Here is a 19508-nt window from a genome sequence, read left to right as displayed (position 1 = left end):
ACCATGCTGTTTGCCCATTCTTTTAAACGAGCAAAAGTTAAAATGTTCTAGATATTAAAAAAAAAACAAACAAAAAAAAAAAAAAACATTGCTTTATGGCCTTGTTTGTAGATTCATGGACTCGATGCCTTTTAAGACTTTTTAACACACGGAAGGCCTTTATGATGTGTTGCGTATGGCAATCTCACTTGGATTCTTTTTCCTGCTCCTGCTTGCGTCTCTTCATCTCCTCTGTTCTCTTCTGCTGTTTCTCCAGCAAGGCAGCTCTCCTCTGTGCCATCTCGTCCTCAGTTCGCTCCTTGTCATCCTAATAAGAAGGACCCGTTTTAAAACAGAAGCAAGTAATTAAGCTCATGCAAAGCAGCTTTCAGTCTCCAACCTTGAAGAAGAAGCCGACCCCTGCTTTCGCCTCTGGCGAGTCTGCGAAAGGATCGGGAACTTGTTCTTCCTCCTCTGCATCATCTCCTTGCAGGGAAGACAGAGAGATCTCGATGAGGCTACTCTGTTTGCAGTTCACGACTGCGGGCGGGGCGTCACTCTCAAAGGAACACTCCGACGGGGCACCGGAGCTGGAGCCCCCTCCCGCCGCTCCCTCCTTCCTGTTTGCGTGAGAGGGTCTCGGTTCCATGTCCGAGCTGAATATACTTTCATAGTCATTGGAACCAGCTTCGGACAGAGCGTCCTCCGCGGGGAGACGCGGAGTCGGGGTGGGCGTCGACCCGGGGGTGAGCGTCGCTGTGGAAACGGGCGTGGTTGCCAAAGAGCGCAGTTCATCAAAGCTTTCAGAGTCACCGATGGAGAACGTGGCGGAAGTCTGGATTTGATATTGCGAGGGGTTCACGCGACGAAGGTGCGGAATGCGGTCGACACTTTGCGGTGTATTAATGACCCTCGATAGAGCCGGGAGTCTTCCTTCAGAGGGCCGACCGTGTTTGGGGCTCTTAGGGGGCACGGACTGAGTTCTACGATGGGCCACTTGAGGAGACTTTGGAGGGATAATGTGGTTTGTGAGCTTGCGGGATGGCGACGGGGAGGCTGAATTAAAGTCCCGGGTGGATTCCTGTGAGAGGCGTGCAGAGGAGGGGGACTGGGTGGAGGTCTTGGGGCTGGTAACCCAGGATTTGTTGCCGGCAGCTTTTTTCTGAACGAGTTGGTTCTGCTGCTCGGCGAGCCGTTGCATGTCACTTTGAAGCGACGTGAGAGCTGCGGTCAGCTTGGATACGGCGTTGTTATATTCCCCGAGTGGCGCTGCTGCTTTTTCACCAGGCGTACTCGCTTTCTCTTTGGTGAGCCCGTGTCCCCCTTTGACGTGACTTTCATGCTCCACTGACACGGGCTGCTCCTCATTCTCCACGCTTGCCAGTCGTTCCTCAAGCGTCAACCGAGCGAGGTCTTCCTCAGTGGAGGAAGTGCTGACCTGGCCTCCTTTCGCCTCGCCATCCTCCATGTGCTCCTCTTTCTTCAGCTGTAGAAAGGCACTCTTGCCCACTTTTTGCCGATGCTTGGCAAAGATGGCCTCGATGCGCTTCTTCTGGGCTTCAATAGCCCGCCGCTTTTCCTCCAGACGAACCCCGAGCTCTGACATTTCGTTAGTGAGCTGAGGGCTCTTACCGGGGCTGTCTTCAAATTTCACATCCCACGTGGTCGCATGGGGAACAGTTGGCTCACTGGTTTTGCGAGAGTCTCCACTTTGCTTCTTTTTGCGTTCCGCAAAGCTGGTCATCTTCACGCCACTGTCCAATCCCTCCTTACTACTGTGTTTATCCAACTGGGAGCTGGTTCCAGGTGTGCCTGGCACGGACTGAGCCCGCGGTGTGTCCTCCGACGCATCCGAGTCCACGCTGCCGTCTCTTAAGACCGAGTCGTCATCACGTGAACATTCAGAAGTATTTCTGGTTCGCGGGGGCTCTTTGGACTCCCTCGCAGGCCGATGCATCATTCCTGAGTGCGTCGGCGCAGAGCGACTGACGGGCGTAGACTTTCTGTGATGTCCTACACTGGCGGTGTTGTCCGGAGAGTGGAGGTAGAAACCGTCTGGAGCACCGTCGGGATGTAAGCGAGGTTCCATCTTTCTTTCATTATGAATGATCTGAAGGGCCTCTTCGATGGTCGGTAGCTCTCCCGTTTCAGTCGCACCGATGCCATTCTCCGCTGATATTGGTTGATCGGGACTCTGGGTTGACCAGGAAGCTCTGTGGACGCCATTCGAAGCAGTCGGTTTGCTCAGGTGCACAGGAGGTGTGAAGGGCGACCGAGTCACATTTGGGCTTGTTGGATGAAGCTGGTCTGAGCTCGCGGATCGCGTTATCACAGGGTTGCCCATCACAATGTCCACGTCGCTGTCCAAGCCGAAAGGAATGCTGAAGGATACCGCTGACAGGGGGCGGCTAGGCGGAAAAGAAAGTGAGTGTGTGTGAGTACAATTAAAACACACCGTGTTGACTTAGTTGTGAATACACACCTTTTCTTGCTCCGCGTCTTTCCAACTCCTTCTAAATGAGACATTGAGGTAGACTGATTCAAACACCCTAAGTGGAACACGCACACCCACACACACACACACACACACACACACACACACACACACACAGTAAAGGCATGCACAAAATCAGGGATGCACACTGAAACACAACACATGAGAAGGCAACATGCAGAGTTTATAGACCGTTTCCGAAGAGAAATGAAAGCACTTTTGAGATAATTCTGCAAAAGACACAGAGTAGTTGTTCGGCTTGTCCCATCACTGGTCGCCACAGCAAATACCCTTCCTGATGCAACTCACCTATATTTATCCAGGATTGGGACTGGCGGTGGCCAGTAAAAGGTATGATTTAAATTAATCATGTCAAAACAAATAATATAATGCCGTGAACAAACACGAGCGCTTGAAAGGTGTTTCAAATGTGGACATATTGAAGTAATTCATTTGTTTTATTCAAACTTCAAGCTCTTTTCAAACCACGTAAATTCAAGCATTTTATTTCGAATTTTACACCGGAGCCACAATCTCACCTGATGCAGGGGAGGAAATTGGGAGGAAGGGCTTCTTTAAGATAGAAGGAGAAGTGCTGTAAAGCAGAAAAAAAATGTCAATTCCTTAAAATAGCTTCATAAAAAGGACATGTAGAATTCAGTTTGTATTCATGAGGTAACTCACCCATTGTTGCTGACACCCCGTGGCGTCGATGGTGCGGAGCCATCTAATGCAAAAGAACACAAACGGCAGATTTAATGGCAAAAATCAACTACGAGGTCCTCAGTTCAAAACGGACTTCTGTTTCTACGATGGCAGTGCGTGCAACCCGACTCGGTACGGAAGTCACATTGGGCCACAGTCCATCACTAACCTACGCTAGCGCAAGAATAAAGTCAGAGTTACAGGAAATGTTTGTTTGAAAAACCCATTTAGCTCGTAAACACACAAATAAAAAAACATGAGCGTGACAAGGTATTCTTACGCCTCTGCACAAACGAATTGATTCATTCATCACGGTGGTACCATTGTAAAGCGAGGACCCCCGGAATGACAAGATATTCCTAAATTAACAGTAAGAGATAGACACCTACCTAATCTGTCCACTGGTTGAACAAAGTCTGGCCTTTGTACTTCAAACCAGTGGAGCAGCTCTGCTAGAAAGCTCAGAATGTTGACCTGAATAAATCACACAGAAATAGACAGGGGGAAAAAAAAAAAATTTAGACACGCAATATTTTGTCATGCGATGAACCGTCAAGAGGATGAATGTCAGTACCTGAAACGCTTCTGGCGAATACAGCAAATCCTCCAGGGCCAAGTGGCAGCAGCTCTTCAGGCAGCTGTCACAGAACTCACGGATGAACTGCAGGTTGTACAAGCTGTCAGTGGCCGACATGGTCTCCTTCATGCAAACATCTATACGGAGAAGACAAGAAAATAAACTAAATGAAGAAAACACCTTCACAGATCAGGTGCGAAGAGGCTGTCTGGTTTTGGTACCTTCAAGTCGTAGCAGGCCGGGGCAGTAGTAATGCAGAACAGCAGCGATAGCACAGCCATTAGATAGGTCTCGGACTTCATTCACCACCGGGAAAATCGGTTTCTGTTTGGACTGAACTTTATCCTTTCTGTAGCGAAGCTGAAAGGGACCCAAAAAAAAAAAAAAAAAGCAATGAGTCAACTGGTTAGTGACGTGGCATGCTGAAAAATGCTGTGGCTAAACTAAAATAACACATCACAGCGTAACATGATCTTTGTTTAAATACATACAAATATTGTGATGAATTTATTTTGTAGTTTAGTTGAAAAAAAAAAGACTTGTGCATCATATAGACTCGCAACGCACGGAGAAAAACGTCATGATTTTAGGTTTTTGATGATTGTAGCTTGCAGCTAATCAAAAGGTAAAAATCAACAGAAATGAGAATATTATATCTGAATAAATGTCTTGTCCCATCTTGTGTAGGGGGAAAAGTAGGACAATGTAAAGTTGGGACGAAAGCAAAGTGTTAAGGGAGTGAGCACAAATTCCCAAATGTTAAACAAACCACCGCTGCTATTAGCATTCAAACATGTGCAGACATGCCGTGCATGCACTTGGCCATCATGCACACACTTGCAGGTTAATCAAGTGTGTACTTGCAGAACTCAAATTAAATGTCGCAAAAGATAAAGAAAAAAAACAAACAAATATAAAACAAAAAAGAGCAACCTAACCTGTCAGACATTTGATGAGGACACTGGAGGGATGGAGGTAGAGGGAAAAGGAACAGAGGAAAGAAAGGGAACTTACAGGAACTAGTTTCCAGTACCAGCGTGTAGGACACTGTCAAGGAGGCATTTAAGGACAGGACAGGAAGGCGACAGAGAGGAGAAAAAGGAGAAATGGAGGACAAGAGCACAAAGAGAGATTTAAAGCCTGACAGTAAAGGAAGTAGCAGTCATACAACAAGAAAGGGTCGTGGTGCTTCTTTTCTTTCAGATTTATTTTGTAACGGCATAACAATGTGCTGGTGCAAAATAATAAAAGATTGCCACCTTGCAAATGTAGCAAAACCAGCAACAGTTTTACAAGCGTGTTTGGATGTGACGCCAGAGGACGAAAGACGCTGTCGTGGAATACTCACAGCAGGTTGAAGAGGTTGGGGCTCACTCTCAGTGATGGCCTGGAGTGTTTGTTCACTTTGGGCTCCTTCCGTTAGTTCCCTCAGCTTCTGGTTGAGCTGAAAGTGTGCATCAAAACAACAAGTACCCGTTTTTTATGGTGCTGATCAAGTAACAGGGGAGCTGGAGGCTAACGCAGCTGACTTGAGGAGTACAGACTAGGTCGCCAACCAATCACGGGTACAAATGGACAACTTTTCACACTCAGAATCACACCTATGGACAATTTAGAGTTTTAAATGAACCTAACATACATGTGTTCATGGGTAAAAATATAAAAACTTTACTTTGCTTGACTCTACTCTGATACTACAGAAACGTGTTATTCTCTAATAGTGTCCAACAGCACTGACAAGTACATTTGAGGTCTTAGCTTGTTACAATACATGAGAGCTATATCAAAACACCAGTTTGACTCTTTTTATTGGGGGAAAAAATAAGTGGAGCCAAAAGTGCACTGACTCACCGTGTTTACCCAGTGCAGTAGAGCATCTTCCCAGCTTGAAGTCCCACCCAGGAGCGCTTGAGAAGCGCCTGTCTTCACCGTCGTCACCGTCTCCGAGGCTCCCAAGGCCATCAGGGCATCGATCACGGCCAGGTGAGCACTCTGCAAGGAGTGGGATAGAACAGGGTCATAGACACTTAAGAATAATTCAACAATGGCTAGCTATGCAGTACAAAACAAAAGCCCATAAACATTGTTCATACTGTATTAATTTACACAGAGCATCCTGCAGGCGTCACCAAAAGCGACATGTGAGTCAGCAGAAACACTGTCAAGGTCCTAAAAAAGCAAACACGTCAGTTGAAGCGGGTGAACTTTGGACTTGTATGTGTTCTATCGTTAAATCATTACATTGGAAGCAGATCAGCAATATGGTTACACATATGCTTGTGTGCGTGCATGAGTGTGTGGGTGTGTGTGCCGGGGGGCTGGGTTTGACACTCATTCCTCAGCTGCTTCCGGCTTTCTCTTTTGTAGCGCAAAACATGACTCATCAAGCATTGTTTGTATTTATAGTTACGTCACAGACTCTACACAGTTTGTCTTACTCGAGGACTGAGCGCATTTTCTCATACCCGTGGAATGGCCAGAGCACATTAAAAGACAGCTCAGATTGAATGTTTCAACACTAAAAACCTTTTAGCTCATTAAGTGTTTGTGCTTATTGTGCGCCATCAGCTATGCTGTATTTGCTGTCAACAGACTCTGACAATTCAGATTTTCAGGTGTTCTTCCATAGCGCCAAAAAAATTCTGATAGCTGTGAGACAATTACAATGTGGCCATTTTTAAAAGACAGGGGGGGAAATTTTTTTTTTTTCCCACTGTTCATTAGTTCAAAACGCCACTATTAATTTCCATAATATGCAAACACATGTATGTGAGTGTGTGTACATTATATATATCGCCTATCACACCAATGTACATTTTCTTATTGTAGGTGAAGTAGTCGCTAATTATATAACATATGGCACGCCTCCCCTACAGGAGACTGTCATATTTCGCCGCGATCTTTCTTCTACAGATACCCGAAGGAGACAAATTTAGCGAGCAAAGTTCCTCAACATGATGGCTGCAGCATGTGTCGGTCGTTGCATTCTTTTACTTCACAACTGGATTGCACTAAATTCTACACGCTGTATCTTTAAAATCAAAATTCAAACTGGTGGGAAAGGAAGAAACTCTTTGCCATGAAAAATCTAAAGGCAAAGAGTCTCATTCTTTTCAACAGCCCAAAAGACCCGCCTCACCTGAACGACAACATCAGCTTTCTAATTAATTGCCACAAACAGCATATTCTGGTCATGGGTCCATTCTTCAGTCCTGAGCCTAATCTGTGCAACTCCGTGCCAGTTCCCTTCAACACGGCATTAATTCCACTTTACAGACGAGACATTCCTACATGGGATGGGGAAAGGGCAGCGAGGGATGGTGGCGGTCCAGCTGCGTGCGTGCATGCATGCATGCATGAACCTCGTCCACCAAAATGCTGACCTTTGCTGGTCACATGCCAACAAGCGCTTGTCTGACAGTTTTAGGTAACGCTGTGTGGATGCACTGGCCCTTCCTGACTTGGTGGCCAGGGGCAGGAATGTCTCTTCCACATCTGCGGGGAGCTTTTCTCGCAACTGCGGAAATGATGCGCTGCAGCAGCAAAAAATAGGACAAATGGAGAGGGGATGTTGATGAAAGACTGCATAATCCTCTGAGCAGATCACGATCCAACCTAGCCAAGGCTATGATAATCAGTTTTACAAAAAAAAAAATATGTGTGTGTGTATATATATATATATATATATATATATATATATACATACACACACACACACACACACACACACACACACACACACACTGTATTTTTTTTTAAATGTTGGGCAAATAGGATTCCAGTATTTTATCCATTTAATATTCCAGCGAAAACATAAAACTTACAGTGGGAAAATTTGGAAAGCTACGAGGGAAAAAAAAAAGAGAAAAAGATGATCACAAGAGTAGTGAGAGAAAAATGCTGTCATATTACAAGAAAAAAATTTATAAGAATCTATTTGCACTATTACAACGTATATTGTCATCATTTTAGACTACCTGGTAAATAAATAAATAAGTAAATATACATATATCATAACACGCTTTGTTCGTCCACACCCAGCAGACGTAGCAACGGGAGATGAGAGCACAAATAAACAAGACAGACTGGCAAGAGTGAAGAGACGAAAATCAATCAGAGGAGTGCTTCACGAACAACAGTGCAAAATGAAAGTGGGGGGGGAGAGGTGGGGGCTGTTTGTTGGTAGAATCCCCCTTTGCCCCCCTCCCCCCCGAGTTCTGAGTAGGCCGGTCCAGCCTCCCTAATGAGGGGCGAGCGAGGAGCCACTCTAGAATGTATGAGGCAGAGGCTGCCAGATCACCATGACAACCAGCCAGCTGACCCACAATGCATCTCAACACGAGCCTTGGCTCCTGCAACCAAATAATCTCCACACTCCTGTCTCTCAAGTATCAGTTCCTTGGTGACCCATGTGACATTCGTGCTCGCCCCATTAACCTCATCAGTGGAGCAATTGGCAAAAATACGCATGTCAAACTGTTGCGGCAATAGAAGCAAACAAATAACAGCGGGTCATTCGTTTTGACTCATTAAACAACATTATGACGAGGGCACGCCCTGATTCTGTCTGAAATATGACTTAACGAGACATCCCCCAACGCCGCGCAACCCCTGCTCGTGCCCAGTGAGGGAGAAGCAAACACGGATCAAGCCGGTCTGGGGGGCCTAATGGGGGATTTTGCATGGGAGCGCACATGTACAGTATGTTATTTAACCTTTGTGTGCAGTTTTCGCAATGAATGATTAGCACAAGTACAGTATTGGGACAGATGGGGGGGGGGGGGGGCAAAGTACAACCCGCGGGCCACACATGGTCGTCTTTAATCTGGCCAACCACGCGTTTGCATTCTTATTAAGGGTTCTGGAATATTTGTTGTGCTCTTTTAGATGGTAAAATAAACTCTTTTAGATATACATCCAACTTTTTTTTTGTTAAATCATTTTTTATTCGCGCATATTGAAAAATATTTCTAGTACAGACAATTTGATGTGTACCTTTATTTTATTTTTTTTACATAAAATATTTGGTTACTTTTATTCATCGCAATCGAAAACCAGAATATTAGTAAACTCAACCATTTAAAAATATCACAATTATTGGTCACTTACTGTAAACAATTAAATAAAAACAGCCAAACAACTGCATGGATACATATTAAACATGTTACCCATTTTAGTTTATTTAGTAAGCAAAAAAATGTACTCGTATATTGACCATTATTTTCTTTATCCAATTATTTGTTAATTTATTGTAAATAAAATAAACAAGTCTACACGTGGAATTTACATAATTTACTATAAATCGGGTGATTATTTATTCATTAAATTATGAATACATGAAAATATAGGAGTGGATTGTTTAATTCTCGAAATAAACTATTTTACATACACATTTTACATACAACTTTTATCATCTTCTTCATGTACAAACGAGTAGGCCCATCTGTCCATTTTCCCACCCCTGAATCAACATTTTCAGCGATTCCGTCTGAAGTCGCCTGGACCTGACCAGGCCTTCTGGCTGACTTCGACTGACTTCCTCGTCACTCGACTCACTGAAACCTGCCAACATGGCACTGGGGCCAGAAAGGATTAACTCCAAACTGGTCTAAAGTTAGGATTTTAAATAGAGTTGCCCAAAAAGTCTATAACCAACATGGAGGAAAACTAAGATCAAACCTGATTGACTGAATAATCAATTAAGGTGATTCTCATCCCTGCCAACACTGCAGTGTGTTTAAATAGCCAATAAAATAAAACACTGCACACCGCTCTTTCCACTGTAAATTAAAATGAACCAGATCCGTTTGATGTTGGTAAGTGGACCCCGTGAGCGTTGGTCTGCTGTGTCATCCAATCACGGGTCAGGGCGTTCAGTCTGCGTGGCAGATTATCTCTAATCTTCACATATCTTTACCCTCAATCTGAGGAGCTACAGAGACCAGGCCTTCACCAAAAAGGGTCAGGACAGTGCGAGTGCAACACACACAAAAATAACTTCCCTTTCAGGAGGAATGCACTGATAGTGTTGACACTGTTGTTTTGGTGGACCTTTTATGCAGTACATTATCAAAATCTATGCAATTCCACTTTGGCAGCAATGAATGTGGTCGGTAGCTAAATTAAATAAAATTAAGGAAACAAGTTGAAACAAACTCAAATTTTGTTGATTCCACACCGGCTTTAAGGATATATCATGAGAGAGACACACATGAGCATTTCAAATAATTACATGCGAGCCTGCATTTAGTTTCCGCCAAAATAGTTAGTGATTACACTGTTCAGTTAAACAATTATTCGGTTGAAAGCTGGCACTTAATGTTTAAAAAAAAAAAAAAACTGTGTGTGTGGTTTCAATGAGCCGTGACGATGTGTCTTTTGTCCCACTCTGATATACATATCGCGCGGCGTATCGCTTTATAAACAGCAGATATGTGGAGATTGTTAATGATGCTGCTGGTGCAGTCTAAAACTTTGTTTCCCATGGATCTGACCAAGATAAGTCTTAACTGACACTGGCAAAGAGGTTTCCAGCCAGCGTTTCTTTGTGGTTTGCAGAAGTGCACCGCCTCGCACAGAAAGCGGCCTTCTCATCAGATTGTGTGACACACTTGATGCAAAGCTTTCATCTACGGCTGATTGACGCTGCTCCAAAGCCGTTTATCGGGCAAGACCACCGCTGAAGCTGCACCCTTCACTGCGGCTGCAACCGTGACCCACTTTCCCTGGCTGCCAACGAGGGGCAGACTGGCTAAGGAGTAGGACGGACGCGGCAGCAGCTGCAGGGATGATGCAGCATGGACAGTAGCAGCAAAATAAAAATAAATAGAGTTTCGTGGTCAGGATTTGGATCGGAGGCATGCAAGCAACACAACGTAATTATTATAGCAACACCATGCATAAAAATCACCTCCTCCTACAACACTGTTGAGCCAAACATTGAGCTACTTTTGGTTTCCCAAAAGGTTACAATAAGTCTGCAACAATGAATCACTTAGCGACATTTGTCTCTGACTTGATCCTTATGATATCAATCCATGGTGCTGGTGCCCTAGCAGCGTATGATTTACCGCGAAATGTTGGATCAGGATTAGCTTCCAAAGTATTATGCTGTGCCCTAATTCCTGGCTCTTTGAAAATCTGATTTCAATGAGCACTGCGAAAAAGGAAAAATGTGAAACATTTTCCACCATGAATCTCAAAGTTTCAAACAACGCACAGCGAAACAAGAAAAAAAAATCATAAATAATGCTATGTGACCATAATTCTATGACCAGCATTTGTCGCAATTCAGCCAAATTGCTTCATTCAAATGGATTTATTAGTCTATTTTTTTTTAAATATTGATCTCATTTTTAAAAAAAAGCTGTTTCCTTGGCCCGTTGGACAGGCTCATCTGTCAGTTTTAAAAAGCTAATGTGAGCCTTCAGCCTAAAAGTTTGCTTACCACCGATATCTTAAAAACAGGTTCCCACTGAGGAAGAAAGTTGTTGAGACGTTACATGAGACCAAATTACCACGAAAACACTCAGCCCCTTTCAGACAACTTAATTGTTGGCTGATCTTCAAGATGCTGGTTTTCACGGCCGTGTGAGCGAGCGGGAGTGAGGGACAGAGAGAGGTACATTGTCAAAAAAATAAATAAATAACATGAAGGAGGGGGACGAGACGAAAACCGTTTCTCTTGACTTGACTTACAATGCCCAGCCCAGGGTGTTCTTGCGACACACAATCCTGAGTTTCATCAGAACTGTTAGGCTATTGTATTGATCCAAGCATCCATTGTAGTGCCTTCCACACACCCTGGAATACAAACCCTGACCCCTCTTGCACAAGCGAGAACACTATGCCTATGTATAAAGTAGGAACGCATACGCTGATACGTTCTGGTTAAACAAGCTCGGTGGCATGATGGTGGCGGACTGGTTTTTACTCTGGGTGAAAGAAGCTTGTGGCTGTGGTCGTGCTGGCAGCTGGATCCACTCACCCTCTGGGATAAGTAGAATGAGTATGGGGAGGGTGCTGTAAATGCGGAGGGGGAGGGAGCACGGATGAATGAGCAGGGGGTCTTTCTGGAGGTCCTTTAATCCCGCGAATCAAAGCATAAACAAGACCCAAATTCTACAGCCCACGCAACCAGTAGGACCAGTGGGTAGTCAAGCGGACAGCCTGATACAGAAGCCTGAGCAGTAGGTACTCATGACCGCTCTAATTCAAGGATTCAAATTTTTATTTTTTTGTTGATTTGGATTAATTTTGCTGGGTTGTTTCCTTATGCAAAGTTCGAAATATATTGTATGCCCCAAAAACATGAAAATAAACTTCTAGTCATATCAACTCCCATGTAAATCCGATGTGGAACGAAATTCGGTACCAGGGGTCCCAGATTAGCCCAATAAATCTCAGGACTTGTGAAACAGAAATAGAATAAGAAAATAGGAAAAACAAAATAAAGACAAAAATGCTGATCTACAGTTTTGAGAAGTAAAGTGGGGATTGCAGTTCTTAATGCCAAATTTTGTTAACCTAATTACGTTACGTGGGATGCATTAATTTGAATTTGAAATTAGAGCATTATCACAAAAGCCTGGCATACTGCAGACCGTAAAATAAGCCTTTCCAAGCGCGTTTCAGTCTAAAAGACAAAAATGAGCACAAGGTGTCTCACAGGGCTCTATCCTAAGACCCTTTCTCTTCACCTGTGACAAACCTATATAACCTAAAGTGAGTTGTTTCAAAAGTATGACTCTTTGCATCATAATCATTAAATAAATGTTACCATTTTGATGGGTTTATGTTGCAGGTCTGCATCAGTCACTGCTAAGTCAGGCTCTTTGGAGACCAGGCTTCGGTTGGCGAGCAGCTGCAGCAGAGCGATGTTGTCTTTGGGCTGTGGGTCAGTGCGGCCAGTGCCGAACATCAAGAGGCTGTAGGTGCGGCAATAAAGCTCCGAGGACTGCAGGAGGCGGGAGACGGGAGGTTTAAGGTGTTCTTGCTCATACTGGTCACGGTAGAAGGGGTCTCGCAGCTCGGCCGGGACATTTTCTACCGGGAGACAAGAACAGTTGGTTAAACAGTGCATAAACAAGCTAGAGGAGACGGTACAGTGTATTCCAGGGATGTGATCAAAACATACGCCCTATTGGGTCCAGGGGATTTACATGACTGGCAAGCTCAAATTGTTGGGTGAGCAGTGCAAGTATCAAGGTCAGATGAGACGAGCTACGAATTACTCACAGTGTGTGCGTACTGCTCTTATAGCGTGTGCGTGTGTGTGTGTGTGTGTGTGTGTGTGTGTGGTGTGCTCAAGATGACCAAAACAACACCTGACAAGATCACCACCGACAATTTTGAATCTCCTTGCCCAAAACAGATGCCTCAAGTAATACCAGGACTGACCTGTGAAAGGCAACATGGTGCCACAGGGCATGCAGACTGCCAGGAAATTGAAATAAGAACAGTAGTAGTAGGAGTAGAAGAAATGCAAGAAGCTTGGCTAACTGCTCACTCAGGTCATAAATAAAATGTGGAAAAAACTCACATTTGGCAAGATTCTCAGGATGTGTGTATCACGCTTTACAAGATTGTTTCTCACTCATTTCTTCGCTCAGACCTAAAATTTCAGAAGGTTAACTCTAAATCGGACATGTCAAACTGGCAGCAGGCTAGGAACTAATCAAAATGTGCAGGATTTTGTAAACTATCACACGTGGAGGGGAAAACTAACACGGGCTGTTGCCTTACAGTACATCGTCATAAATTGACAGGCTCGCTGAGAATACCTTCATGTTATATCTGCTCTGACTGGTTTTCCTGCAAACAGATTACTGAAAACACATGCACACCTGACACGCCCTATTTAAAACTGGTTCCTCCACATGTAGGCTAAACCAGAAGCAAACTCAAGTCAACCAAGATCCAAACACATACAGGGGTACAAACGACCTCATCCATTCAAAGGGTTTTGGGAATGAAAGCTGGAATCTACTAAATAGACCTCTCGAATGATTATTTGGCTATAACCCTTTGTTTCCACCTGAATCAAAAATATTCAGAACACATTTGGGAAAATTCTTTCCACACTTTTCAGGGTCCATTAGGCATGGCTTAGTGTGGATGGAATAGAATCTGAGAGGCAGACGTGGAAGCTAGAGCTAAAAAATGACTCCAAACGCTTCCATCTTCAGCTTCTGTTGGTGTCTCAATACTTTTGCCTCCGCAGTGTCTCGGCAGCAACCCACATATGAGGTCACGGGTGAATTGAAAGTGTGTCTGGGTCCTCTAGATTACAGCTAAGTGTGTAAACAAACGGGACTCGTCGCTGTATAATGTCATGTAATCGTAAGACACGAAAGCGATCCGCATGGTTTCACGACAACAAAACACCCCGTTCCGCCGTTGAAACGGCGGCCATGCAGAGCCTCTCTGCGTGTCATTCGCATTTTGAATAGACAAGTTGGGAGTCACATGGCTCGGTGTGTTGTGCTCCAAACTGCAGTGTCCACATTACCTCTGGAAACGCTGAGCAACACCGGACAAAAAAAAAAAAAACTTGCCCAGAAGGCAAAGTAGGATGCAAATGCCACCACATATTAGGCTGGTGAAAGAAGAGTTCCATAGATGACATCTGAAACCGTGTCTCGACATGACAACCACTGCCGCTTATGCTGCTGGCTTTTCAACAAACAATCGACAAGGCTATTTAAAAATCCAGCATCCACTGTATCAAAACTGACCGCCAATGCGTCGCGTGATGATAGTGGCCATGTGCCGTTGCGTGCTCGATATTGAGCGATTGAGCTTGCCTGCCGGCTGCCTTTGTCACAGATACCAGCGCGCTTGTCGCTGTGCAGTTCGACACATGCAAACGGAACACGCAGGCGACGGCAGAAGCAACTTGAACCGCCGCGGCTCCGTACGGTCGGCACCAGCTTGGCGCTGTCGCGTCAGCTTATACAAAAGAATTGGGACAGCTAACCATGACACTGAAGTGGAAGTGAAAACGGACAAAATATGGAGTCAGTTATGTTGTGGCCTTCCAAAAAAAAAAAAAACTACTCCCACAAGGTTGGAAGCATACAATTGCCCAAAATGCCCAAAAGGGATCGACGTGAACATCAATTGATACATTACTGATTAAAAGGTGTGCTTGTACTTCATACCAAGGACCATGTGAGTAGTGTAGTTCTTACAATAATATTAATGAACCTGGCTTTAACAAAATGCAGCTGAAACAATCCCTCAAACTACATCATTTGGCAGAAAAAAGAATGCTTCCATCCATTTTACTTTCCATCCCAAATTCATGCAAAGGTCCAAATGAAGCATCAGCACGCGCATTCCGACTTGGTGACGAACTCCTCGTTTGGCCGCGTCTGTGTTTTATTTCACTCTTCTATTTTGCTTCAAATGCATCCTGTTTAGTCGTTCTCCATTTCCCACTGTGGCACTTTGACCCACACGTGACATCCGGAGGGGAATGCTGATGAAAATAATGCCCTAAAGAGGGGTACACGCATACAGGCAATCAATTTGAGTATTTTCTCTCCTTTACAATCAAAGTAGGTTTGCCGCTAACAACTCTTGAGAATTGATTATCCTCTCAAATATTCCATTGATTACTCAGCATTGACCGAGAGAGCAAAAAAAAAGCCAACAGATGAGCACAAGCGAATGCAACCGTGGAAGCTGAGGAGTCTTAAATTATATTAAAGGCCGCAAGGCACAAGGAGGGCGTCGTCCTGTCGTGAAGACAACAGCATGTGATTGCATTACACTTGCCCAAGAGGCGGGCCCACAGACAGTGCGACAGAATATATGCGAGATGATGGATTTGCTTTTGTATCCATTATCCTCACCAACAGGAGCGTCTTCGGGTTACACGGCAGCATATAAAAAGGCTTCTTAAACAGATCAATGATGGACCGCGTTAGCATGAAACACACTGTACACAGTGGCTGCAGGGCCAAGTACAGTATGCTAAAGGGTGAGAGGGTAAACAAGAGTAACAAGGTAGCATCCTGCTTACATCCGTGTCCCCCCGTCGACTCACCATAGCGACGACTCTTGAGGGAATGAGTAATCATTCCGAGAAGATTTGAAGCACTTCGATAGCGAGGATGAGCTGAAGTCATATTGTAGGTTTAATTTAAAAAAAAAAAAAAAAAAAAACAATGACATGATAACAGATGTGACAAAATATTAAAATCAGTTTTTAAAAAGTCAAGTTAAATTTACACAACACTTGTTAAGTGATAACAGACTTCCCTCCCAGGCATACGCACTACTTATTTTCCATGTAAGATAATGGCGAGTACTGGTACATAATTTAACATTCTCGGGTTCTGATAGAGTACACAGTGATAATCTATCAATACAACACAAAAGATTAGGATTATTTTTTGAATGCAGATTTAACATTCAGTGACTAACTTGTTTTTACATTTCGATGACAGTTGCGAATGTCCATTCGCAGTAGGCATCCGGCAATCAGGATTTTGGAGACGATCACCGAGTTTAAAGCTAAAAATAACCGATCACTGATCCGATCAGAAGATCGATCGGTCTATCCAATCTATTGACTGTACGTACGATTGACTCCCGCTATTCGTAGGGGAAAATGTCAGCGCAAAACTTCCCCGGATTGAACATGATTGCGTTTGCTGTAATGTCTTATTTTCCGGATATGATCAATGATGTCACTGATCGATCCACAAAATAAGACATGACAACCGAGCACCGAGTTTGGATTTAAAAAAAAAAAAAAAAAAGTGACGATCCAATTCGATCTATAAAAAGTCTAATTTCAAGTATTTACCATAAGGAGGAACTGGTTAGAAATCAGAATAAAACAAGCTACAGTACTTCCCCCTTAAGCATGAATCACTAATAATAATAAGCCACCCAAGTCTTCTTGATAAACGTGTCAACTTAAAGGTTAGGCACACGTTGGCTAGAACAGGCGAATCAAGAGTTTCTGGTCTTGCTCCAGTGTAAACCCGTAAAAGTCGTCCTGAGTCACTTATCTGTCACATGACTTGTCAGCGGGCATCAAGGTTAGATCCAAAATTCCCTATTCGCGCGTAATCACAACGGCCTTCACCTTGATGCAAAACATAGCTCCGTGTCAGGATAATAAGACATTGCCTGGGTTCTGAGCAGACAAACTAGTGCATGGTCTGTTGAAAACTAACAGGACACTTCATTAAACCAATCGCAGCACGGCGAAAACATGCAAACCCCACACAATATTTATTGCTTTTAGATATTTTTAGATAAAGATGACACAGGTCAACAAATTTGAACTATTTTTTTTCATTCTCTGCTGTACGATCTGTGACTTTGAGCAGGCATTGCTTTGAAAGGCAGGGTCTTGTCTGGTGAGTGACGTGGGCGTCAGTGAACAAAAGTAGAAGTGGGTGTTGAGAGCAAAGATTTGGGGCTGGCTGACCTTGAGACATTGTGTATGAATGTTTATTGCATGATTATTTTGCTATTGTTTGTTCAGTGAAGTGAATGAAAATGCACAGATGTCTGTGTCTGTCCATGACTGCTTGTGGTGCCATTACAATACGACTCTCATCAAATTTAAATGAAATAAAGTGCGCTATTTAAAGATGTACAACCCGGCAAGAAGACAGTTTGTTAAGAGACACACAGATAGCAATTACGAGATTATTATGGTGGTGGATCTATAATGCAAGTGGGTGGATCAAACAGCGTCTACAGGGAACACCCAGTCTGAGTGCTGTGAAGTCCAACAAGGATCTGTGGGTGACGGTATTATCACACTTTAATTAGGATTTGGTCAAGCAAAGCGCCAGACACCTCAGGCCTCTTCTCAGCATGCCTTTGTGTTATCCTCACTCAGAATAGACTTGATGTTGTCATCGGAGCAGCAGTGGTTGACTCAAGACAGAAAAACTACGATAGGAGCCAGTCCTTTAACCCTGCACTCTGGAGGACTGGGAAGTGACTTTGACCCAGAGGGCGTGGCTAGGAAGGGGGTGGGGGAAGAATGGAGGGGCTGGTCAAGGCAAACAGTAGCTACTGCCGGGAGATCCGGACCCTGGAATTGTGTAAGCAAGCCATGTTTTGTACAGAACATTCAACAAAACTCACACCACCCCAAGTCATTGTTAGTAAATCTGAATTAAATGAAAAATATTCCAGCATTCTAGCTGGAACTTTACAAAGATGTGTGGTGTGGCCCAAGGAGCTAGTACTGTAATTGTGTTTTTATGCATTTAGGTATAAAGGCGGGGAACAGGGTTATTTTTTCCAATGTTGTTTGCATTCTGCAACATTTTTTCCTAATTTGGTATGTAAAGATGTATAAGTTTGTGCTGATCCAGTTAAGATTGTTGAGGTTCATTTTCAGATATTGTCCAGCTTATTACTTTCCATAGCAATTAATTTACAGTTAGGAAAGGGTAAAATACAGCAGACTAGGTTACCTAACATAGTATTTTTTTAAGTGAAACCCTAAGTTTAGGCCATCTGAACAATGACTGTGCTCCCTTGCTGAGCCACTGCAACGATTGTTTTGATGATGAACAGCAAGAGTTCATGTGCTACAGGGCCTGTCAACCCACATTTTCAACATTTTCCTTAATGTTGTGCAAGTACATAGAAATGCGCAAACATTGTTGCCGATTTATATTTCTGATTGTTCGGCCTTGCTGTATGATTATGTGAAGCAGTTTCAGACATTCGATAACATTGAACTAAAGGTTTACAGTTCAGTAACCGTAAAAGACAATTTTTCACAGGAGGGCGTTTATAGTGAAACCCTGAGGTCATGCAATTATACAGGACCTGCCTTCCCCTGCTAATTATTTTGATGATGAACAGCAAGAGTCAAGTGTTATAAGGGCCTGTCATTCCTGAGAGGCAGCACGTTATCCACGCCCAATGTGGCATGTCAAAAAGATTTCACACTACATAAAAGAATGCTTGGGGTGGTTTGACAGCCACAGAAGGGTTAAAGGGTGGCCTGTTGCTGAAACAAAGACACCTTCGCCCTCAAAAAAAGTGAGCAGCTATTTGAAAGAGAACAAATTGTCAGTCCCACCAATACGCACAGACGGAGCGTGCTTTCCCCTCCTTTCGTGTGCGCCTCTTTGTGCTCCAAAACCGCTGAGTGAGATGTTAAAACGTTTCTCAGCACGCTAGAAAACCACATTAAAAACACGCAGCGTGATCGTAAGGGCGTTCAAGCTACACGAATCGTCCCGGGGCCTGTGAACCTACCTGCACTGCCGTAGGACTTCGCCAACAGCCAGGCGACACTTGAGCATATTTTCGCTTTAGTGGAGTCATATAAATCCAATGGTTTGATATCAGGGACGACAAAAGTCTTCCTCAGGGAGTCCACCATGGCGGGGTTGTTAATTAAAAAAAATACAATGCGGTACTAGCGAAAAAGGCCCCTAAAAGCGTGTACAAAAAGCTCTAAACAAGCATTGTCACTCCAGTCCCCAATGATGGCTGGGAATACGGATGTGGCTGAGGAATTAAGTCGGGCAAATATCCAGCCCGGAGCTGCTTCCAAGCCCGCTGAAGTCCTCCTTGTCGCGGTGAAAATGGCTCGAATCCTTCGCGGAACGCTCCTCCCGGCCAAAGCGTTGGACCAAGGAGAAGTTAAAGCGAACAAGGCCCCCAGTTTGTCTCCTTGTTCGACCGCATAGCTCTTCGTGTGTGTTGGTAGAGGTACATCGCAGAGCGCCGCCGCCGATGACGGATTACCAGGTA

General features: G+C 44.1%; 1 protein-coding gene across 3 annotated transcripts in view; it reads right to left on the bottom strand.

Moving 5' to 3' along the window:
• Positions 1–19508, bottom strand: part of camsap3 (calmodulin regulated spectrin-associated protein family, member 3) — a 22856-nt gene extending 3348 nt beyond the window's left edge. The window contains exons 1-13 of one of the 3 annotated variants that reach the window (XM_019858405.1): positions 19008–19508; positions 12535–12800; positions 5607–5747; positions 5104–5199; positions 4770–4802; positions 3977–4115; positions 3753–3892; positions 3568–3652; positions 3158–3200; positions 3013–3068; positions 2462–2528; positions 380–2387; positions 189–307 (exon numbers count right to left, since the gene is read on the bottom strand). In XM_019858405.1, coding sequence (XP_019713964.1) covers positions 189–307; positions 380–2387; positions 2462–2528; positions 3013–3068; positions 3158–3200; positions 3568–3652; positions 3753–3892; positions 3977–4115; positions 4770–4802; positions 5104–5199; positions 5607–5747; positions 12535–12800; positions 19008–19134 — 3320 coding nt within the window. In that variant the 5' untranslated portion in view covers positions 19135–19508. The remainder of the gene's footprint in view (positions 1–188; positions 308–379; positions 2388–2461; positions 2529–3012; positions 3069–3157; positions 3201–3567; positions 3653–3752; positions 3893–3976; positions 4116–4769; positions 4803–5103; positions 5200–5606; positions 5748–12534; positions 12801–19007) is intronic. The other 2 variants (XM_019858566.1, XM_019858489.1) reach the window with 2 other exon arrangements.

The sequence above is a fragment of the Hippocampus comes genome, unplaced genomic scaffold (assembly GCF_001891065.2).
Source record: "Hippocampus comes isolate QL1 unplaced genomic scaffold, H_comes_QL1_v1.1 scaffold171, whole genome shotgun sequence".
Taxonomy (NCBI): Eukaryota; Metazoa; Chordata; class Actinopteri; order Syngnathiformes; family Syngnathidae; genus Hippocampus; species Hippocampus comes.
This window is presented reverse-complemented; position numbering and strand designations above follow the sequence as displayed.